We start from the raw sequence: 18,465 nt of genomic DNA, 5'->3' as shown, positions 1-18,465 counted from the left end.
GAGCAGGCTTCTTGCGGCGCAGTTTGCACTCGGCAGACAGATTCGGTGAAAGTCGGAGGGAAGGAGCGGGTTTCCGGAGGGGGAGCAAGCAGGGGCTTTCAGCGGTGCCGGCGTGAGGTGCGGTATGGAGCAGCGATGACAGACAGGATGGTTGAGCTTGGGAGAGCTGCGTGGGAGGACAGGGGGAGAGAAGGTACCAGGGGGCTAATGAGGAATACGTGGGAGTGGAATGGGTGGCTGAGACTTACAGTGTATCACAAAAGTGAACATACCCCTTGCATTTCTGCAGATATTTAGGTATATCTTTCCATAGCACAGCACTGACAAAATGACACTTTGACACAATGACACAATGACACAATGTCTGTGTGCAGCTTATAGAATAGAGTTCATTTATTTTCCCCTCAAAATAACTCAAAATACAGCCCTTAATATCGAAACCCCTGGCAACAAAAGTGAGTACACCCCTTAGAAACTACGTACACGATAATATCTTGTTAAAATTAGAGGCGTGCGAAATTTCTGATTCTTAGATTATTCGCGATTCGGCCGTGGAAGATTCGAGAACGATTCACAAACATCCAAATTCTGATTATTGAATTATACCAAGTAAAACACAGTCAACGCGGTCTTTGGGACGCAATGAGGAACGGAGCGAGAGTAAATATCATATTCAACTCATGCCGCTAGATAAAAAAAAAAAAAAACAATCATACCTGACTGCAGCCAACAGCCGCTATAAACAACGCCCAGTTGCTAGTTGCAACAAACATACAGCTACAGTAGATATCATATATACAGTGCCTTGCAAAAGTATTCGGCCCCCTTGAATCTTGCAACCTTTCGCCACATTTCAGGCTTCAAACATAAAGATATGAAATTTAATTTTTTTGTCAAGAATCAACAACAAGTGGGACACAATCGTGAAGTGGAACAAACATTTATTGGATAATTTAAACTTTTTAAACAAATTAAAAACTGAAAAGTGGGGCGTGCAATATTATTCGGCCCCTTTACTTTCAGTGCAGCAAACTCACTCCAGAAGTTAAGTGAGGATCTCTGAATGATCCAATGTTGTCCTAAATGACCGATGATGATAAATAGAATCCACCTGTGTGTAATCAAGTCTCCGTATAAATGCACCTGCTCTGTAATAGTCTCAGGGTCCCTGTTTAAAGTGCAGAGAGCATTATGAAAACCAAGGAACACACCAGGCAGGTCCAAGATACTGTTGTGGAGAAGTTTAAAGCCGGATTTGGATACAAAAAGATTTCCCAAGCTTTAAACATCTCAAGGAGCACTGTGCGAGCCATCATATTGAAATGGAAGGAGCATCAGAACACTGCAAATCTACCAAGACCCGGCCGTCCTTCCAAACTTTCTTCTCAAACAAGGAGAAAACTGATCAGAGATGCAGCCAAGAGGCCCATGATCACTCTGGATGAACTGCAGAGATCTACAGCTGAGGTGGGAGAGTCTGTCCATAGGACAACAATCAGTCATACACTGCACAAATCTGGCCTTTATGGAAGAGTGGCAAGAAGAAAGCCATTTCTCAAAGATATCCATAAAAAGTCTCGTTTAAAGTTTGCCACAATCCACCTGGGAGACACACCAAACATGTGGAAGAAGGTGCTCTGGTCAGATGAAACCAAAATTGAACTTTTTGGCCACAATGCCAAACGATATGTTTGGCGTAAAAGCAACACAGCTCATCACCCTGAACACACCATCCCCACTGTCAAACATGGTGGTGGCAGCATCACGGTTTGGGCCTGCTTTTCTTCCCTGTTGAATTGAATTGAATGCAGCCAAATACAGGAACATTCTGGAAGAAAACCTGTTGGTATCTGCACAAGACCTGAGACTGGGACGGAGATTTATCTTCCAACAGGACAATGATCCAAAACATAAAGCCAAATCTACAATGGAATGGTTCAAAAATAAACGTATCCAGGTGTTAGAATGGCCAAGTCAAAGTCCAGACCTGAATCCGATCGAGAATCTGTGGAAAGAGCTGAAGACTGCTGTTCACAAACACTCTCCATCCAACCTGCTGAGCTCGAGCTGTTTTGCAAGGAAGAATGGGCAAGAATGTCAGTCTCTCGATGTGCAAAACTGATAGAAACATACCCCAAGCGACTTGCAGCTGTAATTGGAGCGAAAGGTGGCGCTACAAAGTATTAACGTAAGGGGGCCGAATAATATTGCACGCCCCACTTTTCAGTTTTTTATTTGTTAAAAAAGTTTAAATTATCCAATAAATTTTGTTCCATTTCACGATTGTGTCCCACTTGTTGTTGATTCTTGACAAAAAATTAAAATTTTATATCTTTATGTTTGAAGCCTGAAATGTGGCGAAAGGTTGCAAGGTTCAAGGAGGCCGAATACTTTTGCAAGGCATTGAATGTAGAACTAGATGCAAAATGACAGACGACGTCGATGTTAGAACATGTATTAATGAACAGAGATGCAAAATGACAGACTTTCCGCCATTAGTAAACAGCCGCAATCTTAAAGCAGTGACTTCTCTAGAAGGCTCTGTTATAGCGAAGCTAATTAACTTTTTATCTAAAATGCTCCTAAATCGGCAGAATCGTGTCTTGAATCTATCTTTAAATGATGAAATAGTTTTAAAACTTTGACAAAAATCGACAGAAGGGAAATTATGGAATAACGGGAGCAATTTTAACATTTTTAACAGTTGATTCACAACATTAAATTAATTGAATGTAGTTTAAAGCTGCTGATACAGAATGGGGACTGGAGTATTTTATTTACTGTTATTTTTGTATATTTGTTTACTGTTATATGTTAACTTGATACAGAAATATTTTGGTTTAGCCTGAGAGGATTTTTGAACAATTTTGGAACTAATGTACAAAACATTTAAAAAAAAAAAAAAAAAAAAGGAGGGGGGTGCATCAGTAATCGTTTTATAATGGAATCGGAGCCTCTGAATCGTAATCGTAATCGAATCGTTAGGTGCCCAAAAATTCCCAGCTTGAGTTAAAATCATGGCGTCTTTAATTCTGCTCTTGCATGCTCTCGCCTCCAGTTAGGGCAGGGGTCCCCAAACTACGGCCCGCGGGCCGGATACGGCCCGCAGCCACATTTGGTCCGGCCCCCTGAACAAAAAAAAATGTGTAAAAAAAATTTTTTTTTTTTTTTTTTTTTTTCCAATAGAGTTATTTATGTCCTGGCTTTTTTCTGTGAAGAACTGAGCAATGGTTATTTGGTTATTATCTATTTAATTAATACAGTATTATTATATTATATTACATTACATGATATTATATTATATTATATTATATTCAGGGGTGCACATAAGTGGTCCGCACATGCGTACTGGACGTAGACAAACGCGCTGGCCCTCAACGGCTTCCATACGCTTTTTCAGAGACGTCACCGGAGCTACCGAAAAAAAGGACTTTTGCTGAAAAGTGGCTACAGGAGGTACCATGGCTAGAAGTGAATGATGCTCGCACGGAAATGCGGTACAAAATGTGCCGTGAGAATCCCAATGTCGCCGATTAGAGCAACGCATTTTATGTAGGGTCAAAGAATTTCAGCCATCCAAACTTTGAAAAGCACGAAAAAAACAGAGCATGTGGCAATTAAGCAAACTATCGATGTCAAACAGGACCCCACTCGCCCTATGGACATGTGGCGGAATAGGGCGGGATAAAGGTAATGAACAGCGACATGCACTGACAAACGTGTTTTTGCTCGCATTTTACAAAGCTAAACATACACGTTCAATGAGGTCTTATGAGGAGGACATCCCACTTTTAAAAAGGCTTGGAGTTAATGTGGGAGCCGCATAATGCCCTTTATTTTGAATCGGTGCTTTTATGTTTATTTCTTTACATTTCACTTCAAATTAATGGCAATTTTGTTGTGCCAGTTGATGTTAATCAAGCATTAACTGTTAATATAATTAATCAAAGTTAATTGGCTCTAAGTAAAGCTTGTCATAAATTTATCGCATCAGGTGGGTCGGCTCTCAAGCTCAATGAGGACCAAGTCACATCTCCAGGTCCTCCTCTGAGAACCTGGGCAAAAAAATTATGTGCACCCCTGATTATATTATATTGTATTATATTATATTATATTAAGGGCTGTCAAAGTTATCGCGTTAACGGGCGGTAATTAATTTTTTTCATTAATCACGTTAAAATATTTGACGCAATTAACGCATATGCCCCGCTCAAACAGATTAAAATGACAGCAGTGTCATGTCCACTTGTTACTTGTGTTTTTTGTCTCCCTCTGCTGGCGCTTGGGTGCGACTGATTTTATGCACCATGAGCATTGTGTAATTCTTGACATCAACAATGGTGAGCTACTAGTTAATTTTTTTGATTGAAAATTTTACCAATTTTATTAAAACGAAAACATTAAGAGGGGTTTTAACATAAAATTTCTATAATTTGTACTAAAATCTATCTTTTAAGAACTACAAGTCGTTCTATCCAGGGATTGCTTTGACAGAATATTAATGTTAATGCCATCTTGTTGATTTATTGTTATAATAAACAAATACAGTACTTATGTACAGTATGTTGAATGTATATATCCGTCTTGTGTCTTATCTTTCCATTCCAACAATAATTTACAGAAAAATAAGGCATATTTTAGAGATGTTTGAATTGCGATTAATTACGATTAATTTTTAAGCTGTGATTAACTCGCTTAAAAATTTTAATCGTTTGACAGCCCTAATTATATTATATTATACTATATTATATTATATCATTTTTATTTTATTTACTTTGGTTCCGTGAAGAATCCAGAAAGGGTTATTTGATTGTGGCTTTCTGAAAAACAATACATTTTTACATTTAGGCACTCCTGCAATCGTCACACTTTTTCTGTTACAAACTGACCCCGGCCCCTCATCAGAGAAGAGAAGGGTTATGTGGCCCTCACAGGAAAAAGTTTGGGGACCCCTGAGTTAGGGTTTTGCTGTTTGTTTGTTTTTTTTTTTTTAAATGCTCTCCTGTTCCCCCAGAAAATACAGATTTTAAACTTTCCAATGATGTATCACACATGCATATAGGACAATCTTGAAATTTGGTCAAATTGGGGGTCTCAGAGCGGAACTTCAAGTCACCTGAGTGTTTTCCGCCTTAAAGTTTTCAAATAGAGACTCTTCTTTGAAGGTGCGCCTTCTATTTCGATGCGCCTTATAGTGCGGAAAATCTTGCCTGTGGGAGGGGTTCATTTGGTGCCACCCTCCCATTCAAATGGATTGGACGTCTACTAGTGATAAATTTACAGGAGGATGACGATACTACAGCTTGTTTTTTGTTTATTAGTTGTTTTGTGGAATATCCTCAAATGAATTACTAACCAATGAATCGATAATCATTGTATCGCCATATCGTGAGATCGTTAGCGTAAGCTTTGTATTGCAAATCACATCGTATTGTGAGGTACCAAGAGGTTCCCACCCCTATTTTGCACTAGCAGTGCAAACGTTTTTGCAGGCCTTACATTTATTCTTTGAACAGGGCCGGCCCAGGCCATTTGGGGGCCCTAAGCAAAATAATGCAAAGGGGCCCATATTTTTGGCCCACCATTTCGTCACACTTTATTGTGAAACCCATAAATGCAATCCAACCCATACGTCCATATTTTGTATATTACCGTAATTTTCGGACTATAAGACGCTACTTTTTTCCTTCATTTTGAATCCTGCGGCTTATAGTCCAGTGCGGCTTATTTGTTGATTTATTTGGGTTAATAGGTAACACTTCATTTGTCATAAGACCGTCATAAATATGACGTGACACTACCGTGGGCATTACTGAATGCTTATGTCGGTAGGTCTCATCCGGAAAATTATGTCACTAACTCCATTATTTCCTGCTTAGATCTTTAACATCCATTCAAAAGTGAGATAATTTGCCAGGTAACACTAAATGACATCTGTTATAAGCATTCATTAATGCGCATGATAGTGTTATGTCATAATTATGATTGTCTAATGACAGTCTTATGGCGCCACTGTCAAATAAAGTGTTACCAAATACCATAACTAAAAACTGATGAAACAAGCGGAACAGTAACTGAAGAAATAATTACCAGAGAACATAAATTTTAATTGTTATTTACATCTGCAGCGCTGCAATGCATGCTAGGAGGCATGTTGGACAATAAGAGTTGACAGCAGGTGGCAGCAGAGGTTGATTGTCTCTCACAAGGGAGCAGTGATAGCCAAATGAAGCTTCTTGAAGCAATAAAGCTTCGCAGCCAATTGGTTCAAAACTTCATGGTGGTTTATTAGGTCTTATGACAGTCATGTGATGCCGCTGCCAAATAGTATCATTCTTTCATTGTCCAAGCCGCTTATGTTACCAGGTGATATCTTTTGGTATAAATATCCCATTATACAGTGTGGACAGCTGTGGCTTATAGTCCGGTGCGGCTTATCTATGAACAAATGCAGTTTTCGTGCCAAATTTGGTGGGTGACAGCTTATAGTCAGGTGCGCCTTATAGTGCGAAAATTACGGTAATCAGATTTTGTTGCACTGCATACTTCAAACTTCTCACCCCAAATGATTGTCAGTACTTACAGTACATAGCGCCAAACCTTTTTCTAAAAGAGGAAATAAAGAAGTTAAGGAAGAACTTTTATTTTTTGAAGCTTGTAATCAAGTATCAAAACTCACAAAACTCAAATAAAGCAAACTGTACTAAACAAAATAGAATATAAATTAAACAATTGCCAGATTGGGGGCCCCATAGTGGTCAGGGGCCCTAAGCAGCTGCATAGCCTGCGTATAGGCTGGGCCGGCCCTGTCTTTAAAAAATGTTTTCAACTATATTTTCATTTTTTTGTTTCCATTAAATATGGAGGTCAAATTGACCCATGAAACAAGCATAACAGGATGCATATTTTCTTAATAAAAAAGAATAAAAGCAAAGCCAACATCAAAAAGGTGAAAAAAAATCCCAAGATTATTTCGGTGTAAAGAACTTTATTTTTTATTGTTAAAAAAGGATTGACACAGTCATTTGCATTTGTTTCATTACACACTTCATAAATACTTTTTTTTTTCACAAACAATAAATTAGCCGAGTTGATCCGATCAAATAAAGAAAAACAGTATACAGTATAAATAATAATAAATATGGAGCTCGTGCGTAAGGCTTTCATTTGTTCTTCATAAACGTCATCACACTTCAACAGGCCCAAAACCCTTTTTCCCCAGTCTTTTTTTTTCTCTAAACTACTACCACAAAGTGCACTCGGGAATGTAAACAAACTAACAGCCAAGTTAGCGTCAATGCTAACACTAACGCTAATCGCAACACCAAAAAAACAATGGCCTCGGTAATACACGGAAAGAATGTTGTGAACAAGGATAATAATGAAAATGTTGTTGTTGTAGTTTGAAAACAGTCAAACCACAAAAAGTACGACATGTTAGAATTATTCAAAAAGAAAAAACAATTACTAGAGCTGCCACATGCTAACAGTTCTTCTCAACTGGGCAAATCATACCTTGGACGCCAACGTTCCCAACCATATTACCATGTGCCTTGGGAAATTTAAATTTTCTATTCATGCTAGCCATTTATAGTGACGAGAACAATTAAATGGTCCTCCACTAGATGGCAGAAGGTACTGTTAGTGGTCCCGCCATATCGCAGATTTTTCTCGTACTGTTTATTTATACCGTACAATTCCATTTATTCTAGGTGTCTTTTCCACTGTTGACCACATGTTGATGGTGGTGGTACACTGTGTAGAAGAGCCAGCCTTTGACACTCAACGAGTCATTTCCAAGTTTCCAACATCTGAAATTAATATGTTAGCCTAGGTACAGTCATGTGAAAAAAATTATGACACCCCATTAAATATTCAGTTTTTAACTAAGACATTTTCACATATCAATGTCTTATCTTGTTTTTCTTTATCTTTGGAAAAGAAAGTGATTTAATTGCAGGTAAACGACAAAATTAACATTGCTTTACTCATTAAACCAAATATATCAACAAAAATGCATATTCTAACTGAGGAAAAAGTTAGGACACTCTACCACCTAATAGCTAATGTTACCCCCTTTGGCTGAAATAACTTCAGTGATACGCTTTTTGTAGCCATCTACCAGTCTTTGACATCGGTCTGAAGAAAGTTTGCCCCACTCCTCAACGCAGAATACTTTCAACAGTGAGATGTTTGAGGGGTTTCTTAAATGTACAGCCTGTTTCAAGTCACCCCACAGCATCTCAATGGGATTTAGATCTGGGCTTTGAATCGGCCATTTCAGGACTCTCTTCCTTTTCAGCCAGTCCTTGGTGGATTTACTGGTGTGTTTTGGGTCATTGTCATGTTGCAGGGACCAGGTTCGCTTCAGCTTTAAACTTTTCACAGATGATCTCACATGTTCCTCAAGCACCCTCTGCTACACAATAGAATTCATGGTGGATTCTATGATGGTGAGCTGGCCAGGTCCTGCTGTAGCAAAGCATCCCCAAACCATGAGACTTCCACCTCCATGCTTTACAGTTGGTATGAGGTTATTTTCCTGGAACGCTGTATTGGGTTTACGCCAAAAATGTCCCCTATTCTGGTTTCCAAATAATTCAATTTTAGATTCATCTGTCCAAAGAACATTATTCCTATATAAATCCTGGTCTTTGTCTACATTCACTCTTGCCAACTTCAGTCTGGCCTTCATGTTCTTCATGGAGAGCAAAGCTTTCCTCCTTGCACACATCCCATGAAGGTTAATTTTGCGAAGTCTCTTTCTGATTGTACAGGCATGTACTTTCACATCAACAGTAGCAAGAGCGTGCTGTAGGTCCTGTGATGACATTTTAGAGTTTTTGGAGACTTAGCATCTTGCGGTCTGGTCTCGGGGTGAACTTGTTTGGACGGACAGACCTGGGCATGTTGGCAGTTGTTTTGAATGTCCTCCGCTTGTAGACTACATTCCGGACAGTGGAATCGCTGATTTTATATTCTTTTGAGATCTTTTGAAATGAAATCCCTCACCAGACTTATAAGTAGAGGTGGGAATCTTTGGGCACCTAACGATTCGATTACGATTACAATTCAGAGGCTACGATTGGATTATAAATTGATTATTGATATAAATATGATATCTACCGTAACATTATGTGGACGTACTTTGTCGCAGCCATCGGCAGCAGTCAGGTATGTTGTTTTTTGTTTTTTTTTTATCTCGCGGCATGAGTTGAACTAGAGCCATGAGTTGAGCATTGGCATTACCCGAGGGGCCGGGTAATGACAAGCATGATGTTTAGCTACTCTCGCTCCGTTCCTCATTGCGTCCCGAAGACCGCGCGGCACGCTGAGTGTGTTTTACTTCCGCTGTACTTGACATATTTCAATAATCGGAATTTGGATGTTTGTGAATCGTTCTCGAATCTTCCACGGCCGAATCGCGAATAATCTAAGAATCGGAAATTTCGCACACCTCTACTTATAAGCGTCTACAATCTTTTTTCTGAAGGCCTCAGACAGCTCCTTTGACCTCACTATAGTGTTTTCTCTTACTTCAACAGTCTGTCACTGTTGAAAGTATTCTGTGTTGAGGACTGGGGCAAACTTTCTTCAGACCGATGTCAAAGACTGGTAGATGGCTACAAAAAGCGTCTCACTGAAGTTATTTCAGCAAAAGGGATAACACTAGCTATTAGGTGGTAGGGTATCCTAACTTTTTCCTCGGTTAGAATATGCATTTTTGATGATATATTTAGTTTCTTTTCCAGAGATAAAGAAAAACAAGAAGAGACATCGATATGTGAACATTAATTAGTAAAGAATTGAATATTTAATGAGGTGTCCTAATTTTTTCACATGACTGTCTATACTGTAGCGCTTCTGAGATGTGACAAAAGCAGTTGGCTTCCCTTTAGCTAGCAGAACAAGTCATGCTCACTTTTTACACATCTATAATCACAGTGTGAATAGCGCAAACTCGTGGCCATACCTTACGAGTGGCACCGGGACTTTACATAGTTGATGAATTCATGACCTGTGTGAGTGTTTTGTTGACAAAGATACAAATAGCCTGATTTGTTCTGCTTACTAATGCTTAATTCCTTTGTTGAATCTCATAAACGCGACAATATATTCCAATTAGTGCTGCAACGATTAATTGATTAACTCGAGTATTCGATTAGAAAAAAAGATTCGAATTCAATTTTGCTGCTTCGAGTATTCGCTTAATTAAAGTGGCGTTGTAATGGTTTGTTTTCAAAAGTGTTTGCATTTAGTTTCATTGATTTGGGTGGATACACTGCCCTCTAGTCTGCCTCATTTTACATGGCTAAAGCCAGCTGCTCCCTGTTAAGACCAACATAAGCTAGGTTAAAGGTATATTTAGCCAATTTTTGTGGGAATATGTGTCTTAACCATTTGTTAAGAGCATTGTTAAAAAAAAAAAAAAAAAAAAAAAGTTAATATTTTATAGCATTTAAGCTAGTGGACTTTTGCTATGTAAGTTAGCCAATTGCTCTTTTGTTGTAAATATGTCAATCCTTATTATTATTATTTATTTTAATACCGTTTGAGGCCCAGCTCAGATGTTTTAATTTTTTTCATGTTTATCCGATTACTCGATTATTCGAACTAACTAGTTCATCCATTAATCGACTACTAAAATAATTGATAGCTTCAGCCCTAGTGTGTTATGAAGCGTAATGAAATTTTTAGGTAAAAAATAAGATTTTTTTTTGTATAAGATATAAAGTTTTTGAATGAAAGCAGTAAAAAAGTTTTTTTTTCTAGTCACTTCTGAGATCCAATTGTTGGCTGTTGGTTCAATAGTAGATGAAATGTCTTGTTTTATCATGTATATTTATTAGGGCTGTCAAAATTATCGCGTTAACGGGCGTTAATTTTTTTCATTAATCACATTAAAATATTTGACGCATTTAACGCACATGCCCCGCTCAAAAAGATTAAATGACAGCAAAGTGTCATTTGCACTTGTTACTTGTGTTTTTTGGTGTTTTTCTGCGTCTGATTTTATGGGTTTCAGGCTTCAGCACCAAAATTATCATTGACATCAATAATGGCGAGCTACTAGTTTATTTTTTGATTGAAAATTTTACAAACTTTATTCAAACAAAAACATTAACAGGGGTTTTAAAACAAAAATCTTTAACTTGTACTAACATTTATCTTTTAAGAACTACAAGTCTTTCTATCCATGGATCGCTTTAACAGAATGTTAATAATGTTTATGCCATCTTGTTGATTTATTGTTATAATAAACAAATACAGTACTTTATGTACAGTATGTTGAATGTATACAGTTGTGGTCAAAAGTTTACATACACTTGTGAAGAACATAATGTCATGGCTCTCTTGAGTTTCCAGTTATTTCTACAACTCTTGATTTTTCTCCGATAGAGTGATTGGAACAGATACTTCTTTGTCATAAAAAACATTCATGAAGTTTGGTTCTTTTATGACTTTATTATGGGTTAACAGAAAAAGTGATCAAATCTCCTGGGTCAAAAATATACATACATGGATCTGAAAAAGCGAATCATTGACTTGAACAAGTCAGGAAAGTCACTTGGAGCCATTTCAAAGCAGCTGCAGGTCCCAAGAGCAACAGTGCAAACAATTGTTTGTAAGTATAAAGTGCAAGCACTGTTTTGTCACTGCCACGGTCAGGAAGAAAACGCAAGTTATCACCTGCTGCTGAGAGAAAATTGGTCAGGAGGGTAAAGATTCAACTAAGAATCACCAAAAAGCAGATCTGCCAAGAATTAGAAGCTGCTGGAACACAGGTGTCAGTGTCCACAGTCAAGCGTGTTTTGCATCTCCATGGACTGAGAGGCTGCCGTGCAAGAAGGAAGCCCTTGCTCCAAAAGCGGCACCTTAAGGCCCGGCTGAAGTTTGCTGCTGATCACATGGACAAAGATAAGACCTTCTGGAGGAAAGTTCTGTGGTCAGACGAAACAAAAATCGAGCTGTTTGGCCACAATGCCCAGCAATATGTTTGGAGGAGAAAAGGTGAGGCCTTTAACCCCAAGTACACCATTCCTACCGTCAAGCATGGTGGTGGCAGTATTATGCTGTGGGGCTGTTTTGCTTCCAATGGAACTGGTGCTTTACAGAGAGTAAATGGGATAATGAAGAAGGAGGATTACCTTCAAATTCTTCAAGATAACCTAACGTCATCAGCCCGAAGATTGGGTCTTGGGCACAGTTGGGTGTTCCAACAGGACAATGAACCCAAACACACATCAAAAGTGGTAATTGAATGGCTAAATCAGGCTAGAATTAAGGTTTTCGAATGGCCTTCCCAAAGTCCCATTGAGAACTTGTGGACAATGCTGAAGAAACAAGACCATGTCAGAAAGCCATCAAATTTAACTGAACTGCACCAATTCTGTCAAGAGGAGTGGTCAAAGATTCAACCAGAAGCTTGTGGATGGCTCCCAAAAGCGCCTAATTGAAGTGAAAATGGCCAAGGGACATGTTACTAAATATTAGCGCTGCTGTATGTATATTTTTGACCCAGCAGATTTGATCACTTTTTTTCTGTTCACCCATAATAAAGTCATAAAAGAACCAAACTTCATGAATGTTTTTTGTTACAAAGAAGTATCTGTTCCAATCACTCTATCGGAGAAAAATCAGAGTTGTAGAAATAACTGGAAACTCAAGATAGCCATGACATTATGTTTTTCACAAGTGTTTGTAAACTTTTGACCACAACTGTATATCCGTCTTGTGTCTTATCTTTCCATTCCAACAATAATTTACAGAAAAATATGGCATATTTCATAGATGGTTTGAATTGAATTGCGATTAATTACGATTAATTACTTTTTAAGCTGTGATTAACTTGATTAAAAATTTTAATCGTTTGACAGCCCTAATATTTATAATTGCTCCTTACCTAAAAAAAAAGTTTTATCTGATTTCAGTCGAATACTATTCGATAGCTGCAGCCCTAATTCTAATCAAATATTTTTTCATATAAAAGACACATTACAGGGATGAAAAAGTCGCTGGTTGCTGTCCCCTGCTGGAGAAGAATGTAACCCACTTGGGATTTAACAACGTTTAATTTACTGGGATTTTGGGTGAACCTAAATTGAACTAAACCTCCAATGCAGGGGTCTCAAACTCAATTTTATCCGGGAATTGGAAGAGGTAAAACACTGAAGAGGTGGAGGTTTTCACCTGTCAAGATGATATAGGTTCATCAAGAAAAGTCACCTGACGTCCCTAGCTTTTTGGGAGTGTATGTGCCTTGGCTCAGAAGGTTGTGTAATAAGTAAGGCGTACGTAAAGAGGAAAAGCCCTTGAATGTGCACTTGAAGCAACCCTGCTTTTAGCGTAACCAGTGTGTTCCAGTGATTGTTAATCTTAGGGCAGGGTTGCCACTTACTTCCTGGGAAAGAGCGCCGCCAGTCTCTGCTTCTTGATTGGCAGGAAGTGGATCTCCTGTGAGCTGACTTTCTTCAGCTTGATTGCTCGGTTTTTACCGGGGACCTTCTTTAGGGATGCGTCGGGACCGTGCTGAGGGGGCGGAGGCAGTGGCTGTGGCACCCCGAAGAGCTGAGACGGCGTCCCCTGTGTTCCGTCATGTTTAATGGAGAAGTTCTTAGTGGAAACCCCTGAGAGCCCCTTGATCTTCCCGCATAGGATGGCCGGGATGGCGTCCTTGACCGAAACGATGACTTTGGCCGTCTGCGAGGTGCTGACGATCTCCAGGTTGGGCGCTACCGGCCCTAGGGCGGCAGATCCGCCAGCGCCGCCGTCCACCATCCACTTGTGCTGCCGGCTGAACTCCAGAGACGCCAGACTTCCCAGGATATTAGAGTCTAGACTGGCGCTGCGTTCTAGTGACCGAGCAGACCCAAGTAAGGGGGCGCGTTGTTTCCGGGCGGCGGGCACCGACAAGTCCAACACACTGTCCTGCTGCTGCGGACCGAGGTACTCCTGTTTCGGTTCCACGGTGCATGATCCTCGCATGGAAAGGTCGAGAATTTGAGGGGACGTGCTTTGCGGGACCGAATCCAGGTCTCGGGGAGTCTGAGTGCTTTTGGTTTCGGTGCAGACCGCTTTCGGTAGGTTGCTTTTGGAGTCCTCCGTCAGGGGGACGGGGATAGGTAGCGGGATCGGCAAAGGGACCGGCAGCGGGATGACGACTGGGTACGGGACTAGAAGAGTCGCGGGCGGGACCAGCGGAGCAAGAGGGGACGAGTAGGGGGACGGGAAGAAGGGGGAGCCCGGTGGTTGGCAAGGGACGGGACCGGTTTGTGGTGGGAAAAGGTCCTGCAGTATGGCGGCGAAGGCGGGATTCTGAAGGAGAGACAAAAGGTTGGCGTCCTGTGGGGGTACCGTTGCGGACTTTTGCTCCACGAAGGTCAAAGGATTGGGACACAGGATGTTGTTCTGTGGGATCACAGATGGGTCCAAGACCAGTGGGAGGGAAACCTGGTTGGGGCCCGTTAGTAAGTAGGGCGCTGCCCCTATCGGACTCAGTTGGGGCCCGGTGGCTGCTGCCATCTGAAGGTGAATGGGTAGCATCAGCGGGTTCTCCCCCAAACAAACAGGGTGCAGGACAGTCGTGGCCATCTTGAGGGCCATGCCGCCCGCTGGGGCACCGGCGTCGCCGCCCGCCGCTGACCCAGGTGTTTCCGCCAGGCTTCCCTTATTTAATCCCATGACGCAGGATGCCTCGGAAGCAGTTGGAATGACGCCGGGCTCCTCTTTTTCAGGGATTTCTGCTTCTCCTGTCACGTCGGAGCGCGACAATTCACCGGATGCTTCCATTATCCCAACGCTCCGAAAGTTCACGTAGCGCTAGTGGCGAAACCCAGCCATTCTCCTGCTTGGAAAACCTGGAAGACAAAACACATGTGGTCTTTAGGGGGCTTAATTAACGCACTGCCACTGCTAGTCCTGGCGAGGTTTAAGTGACAAATGTCCAATCCATTTGAACTTGGAGCTGCAGCACTCAAAGTCCAAATGTAGTGGACATCTATCTCCGTCGTTGGCAGCCAGTGAGTTAATGTGTTCAGCAGTATGTCAGGGGTGTCCAAACTGGTCCTTACGGGCCGCTCTGGGTTCTGGTTTTTGTTCCAACCGATCGAGCCCAGGCAGCACCTGACTACAATCAACTGATTACACTTGTAAGACACCAGATTGGTGCAAAGGTCTTGTCCTGTTTTGTTGGAAAGAAACACAACACCCACAGTGACCTCATGTGGAATAGTTTGGGGACCCCTGGTGTATGTTATGGCATCCATATACATAAGGAAGTGACCCAAAATCAACGGTAAGTAACGTGAAATTGCCCCAAAAACAGGAAGTGGCCTGAAGTTGCCCCAAATCAACAGGAAATGACTCAGAAGTGCCCCAAAATAGACAAGAAGTGGCTGTCATTAAATTGGTTAGGGTTAGTAATCACCAGCCCCGAAATGACAGGAAGTAGCCCTAAATCAAATTGAAGTAATTTAATAATGCCTTAAAACCAACACGAAGTAGTGCTGCAACGATTAATCGATTAACTCGAGTAATTTATTTTGAAAAAACCTTCTAATTAAATTTTGCTGCTTCGAGTATCCGTTGAATTACAGTGGCGTTGTAATGGTTTGTTTGGAAAGTGTTTGCATTTAGTTTTATTGATTTGGGTGGATACAATGCCCTCTAGTGGCAACAGTGATTATAACTCATTTCACATGTCTGCATCCAGCTGCTCCCTGTTAAGACCAACATAAGGTAAGTTTTTGTTTGAGCTAATGTTTTTTTTCATGCATTCGTAATTTGGTTTATATTTAGCTGTTTTTCAGGGAGTATGTGTTTGAACGATTTGTTAAGAGTATTGTAAAATAAAAATTAAAAAGCATTTTATAGCATTTAAGCTAGCTGACTTTTGTCATTTTGACATTTACTATTATTTATTTGGGTGGATACACTGCCCTCTAGTAGCAACAGTGAATATGACCTAGCTGCTCCATGTTAAGACCAACATAAGGTAAGTTTTTGTTTGAGCTAATGTTTTTTTAATGCATTCTTAATTGGTTTATAGGTATATTTAGCTGTTTTTTGGGGGGGGATTATGCGTTATGTGTGAAAGATTTGTTAGGAGCATTGTACAAAAAGAAAAGGTAGCATTTTATAGCATTTAAGCTAGCTGACTTTTGTCATTTTGACATTGTTTTATTGATTTGGGTGGATACTCTGCTCTCTAGTGGCAATAGTGAATATGACCTAACTCACTAAACAGGGCTGAATCCAGCTGCTCCATGTTAAGCCCAACTTAAGGTAAGTTTTTTTTATGCATTCGTAATTTGGTTTTAGTTATATTTAGCTGTTTTTAGGGGGAATGTGTGTTTGAACGATTTGTTAAGAGCATTGTAAAAAAAAAAGTTAGCATTTTATAGCATTTAAGCTAGCTGATTTGCTATGCAAGTTAGCCAATTCTTTTGTTGTACTTAGATCCCCATTTATTTAGTTTTAATACCACTTGAGGCTAAGCTCAGGTATTTAAATTTATTTTTAAATGAAAGTGCAATTCTGCGTAGCTTGAAGAAACACTCAGGAATTTTATTTTGTATTTGCATTTAATTCTCTTTTGGAAAGTGCAATCTTAGCTAGCCTGTTTTACATCTCATAAAATTGATTCCGCAACGCATGAAATGTGCCTAATCCCATGACTCGATTATTTGAAGTAACTAGTTGATAGATTAATCAATTACTAAAACAATCGACACCTGCAGCCCTAACAGGAAATGACCCTTAGTTTTCTAAACTGAAAAGGAAGTACCAGGAAGTGTAATTTATCCAGAAATTGCATGTACTACTTCGAGTTTGAATTTATTACATCTGTAATTGATTTTTTTGGTATTTATATCCGTTTTTAAAGAATAAAAAAATCACGTGGGTGACACAAGGCAACGTCAGTTTGCGGGCACGCGCACGTCAAAGAGGCGCGCCTCGGTTGCCATAAGAACACAAGATGAGCACCGAGTGACAGTTAGCCTACTTGCTAGCCCGACTGCTAAATCTTCATCACGTCAACTAGCTTCGGGTAGGTTCGCCGCAAAAAGCCAACCAAGACACTTGAACAACGCCCGCGAGCTATAACGACAAGATATAATTAACGTTCCACAGAAAATTAGATAAAAAGGAAGCGAGTCTGCGTCATTATCGTAGCTTTCTCCTTCCTTCCCTTGAACGTCGTCCCATCACTGCATATGGAACGTTACTCACCTCTCAGACAACAGAAAAAGCACAAAACAGCAGAGCGACGACGAAGAAGAAAAATGTGTAGCATAAGAAGAGCCTTTCTGTTATTTAAAGGCAACTGACACCCCAAGGGAAAAGAGAAAAAAAAATGGGAAAAGGCTTATCTCGTCATTGCGGGGCCCCTTTTCTCGTTGCTGGTGCGTGACGTCACGCAAGAGTTGCGTGCGCAGTCTCCGTATTGGCCCCGCCCCTCTCCAGATTAAAAGGCTCATTGAACAATTGAGGCAGGAAAAATAATAAAAAATCTACATTCACATATTCTTGAAAATGTCGGGCTTTCTGTCTTGAAAATGAATACAAAAAAAAAAACAATGATGTAATCCTTTCCCCCCAAGAATATCGTCGTTTTATTTAAAAATATTTAATTAATCCTGACAGGGCAGACATTTAATTCATTGACTGCGCTAGATGTCCAATCCATCTTGACTGAGACGAATATGTTAAAAGATTAAAATATCATAAGAAATAAAAGTAAATTTAGAAAACAATTTTAGAATAAAAAATATGTATATGATTTAAAATAATATATTTATATGATATATAATAGTTAATAAAAGTATTATTTAAAATAAAAAGGGGAAAAAATAATTTTTCAATGTTTTATTTCTAAACAAAATTATTTTTGTCTTTTTTCATCGATATTTTAAATTTCTTATTTTGAAATAATTTTGAAAATTTTCTCTTATATATTTTTTTTTTTTTTTTTTTTAATTTAGGATTTTCCTATTTTTAATAGTATTTTTCAGTAGAAACTAGAATTTTCTAGATTTGATTTTAAAATGTTTTATTTTCTTCTGAATGTTTTTTGTTTTCATTTCTCAGGTTTTAAAACGTTTTATTATTCATCATTTATTTTCTATTTTATCTTTTTGGATTATTTTAAATTGAGGATTTTCCCATTTTTGATAGTATTTTCCAATTTAATTTTCTATACATTTTTTAAAAAATTATTATTTTCACATAATTATCCTTTTGATTCTTATTCAACCCTTTCAGACCCACATTTTTTCTGCTGTGCAAAAAAATATAAATATTCACTGAATAAAATATGTATATGATTTAAAATAATATATTTATATGATATATAATAGTTAATATTATTTAAAATAAAAGGGGAAAAAATATAATCTTTCAATGTTTAATTTTTTAAAAAAATTATTTTCGTCTATTTACATTTATTTTTTTCATCTATATTTT

The 18,465-nt window shown here is 39.2% G+C and overlaps 1 protein-coding gene across 1 annotated transcript; it reads right to left on the bottom strand.

The window, feature by feature from the left end:
- Positions 1–11,446: 11,446 nt before the first annotated feature.
- On the bottom strand, positions 11,447–17,419 carry LOC130918440 (retinoic acid-induced protein 2-like). Its single transcript, XM_057840133.1, has 2 exons — positions 17,233–17,419; positions 11,447–14,858 (listed from the first exon to the last, which is right to left on the bottom strand). The coding sequence occupies exon 2, from the start codon at positions 14,788–14,790 to the stop codon at positions 13,396–13,398; it is 1,395 nt and encodes a 464-aa protein (XP_057696116.1). The 5' UTR covers positions 14,791–14,858; positions 17,233–17,419; the 3' UTR covers positions 11,447–13,395.
- Between the last annotated feature and the right edge of the window lie 1,046 nt (positions 17,420–18,465).

This window comes from Corythoichthys intestinalis, chromosome 7 (assembly GCF_030265065.1).
Source record: "Corythoichthys intestinalis isolate RoL2023-P3 chromosome 7, ASM3026506v1, whole genome shotgun sequence".
NCBI classification, from domain to species: domain Eukaryota; kingdom Metazoa; phylum Chordata; class Actinopteri; order Syngnathiformes; family Syngnathidae; genus Corythoichthys; species Corythoichthys intestinalis.
This window is presented reverse-complemented; position numbering and strand designations above follow the sequence as displayed.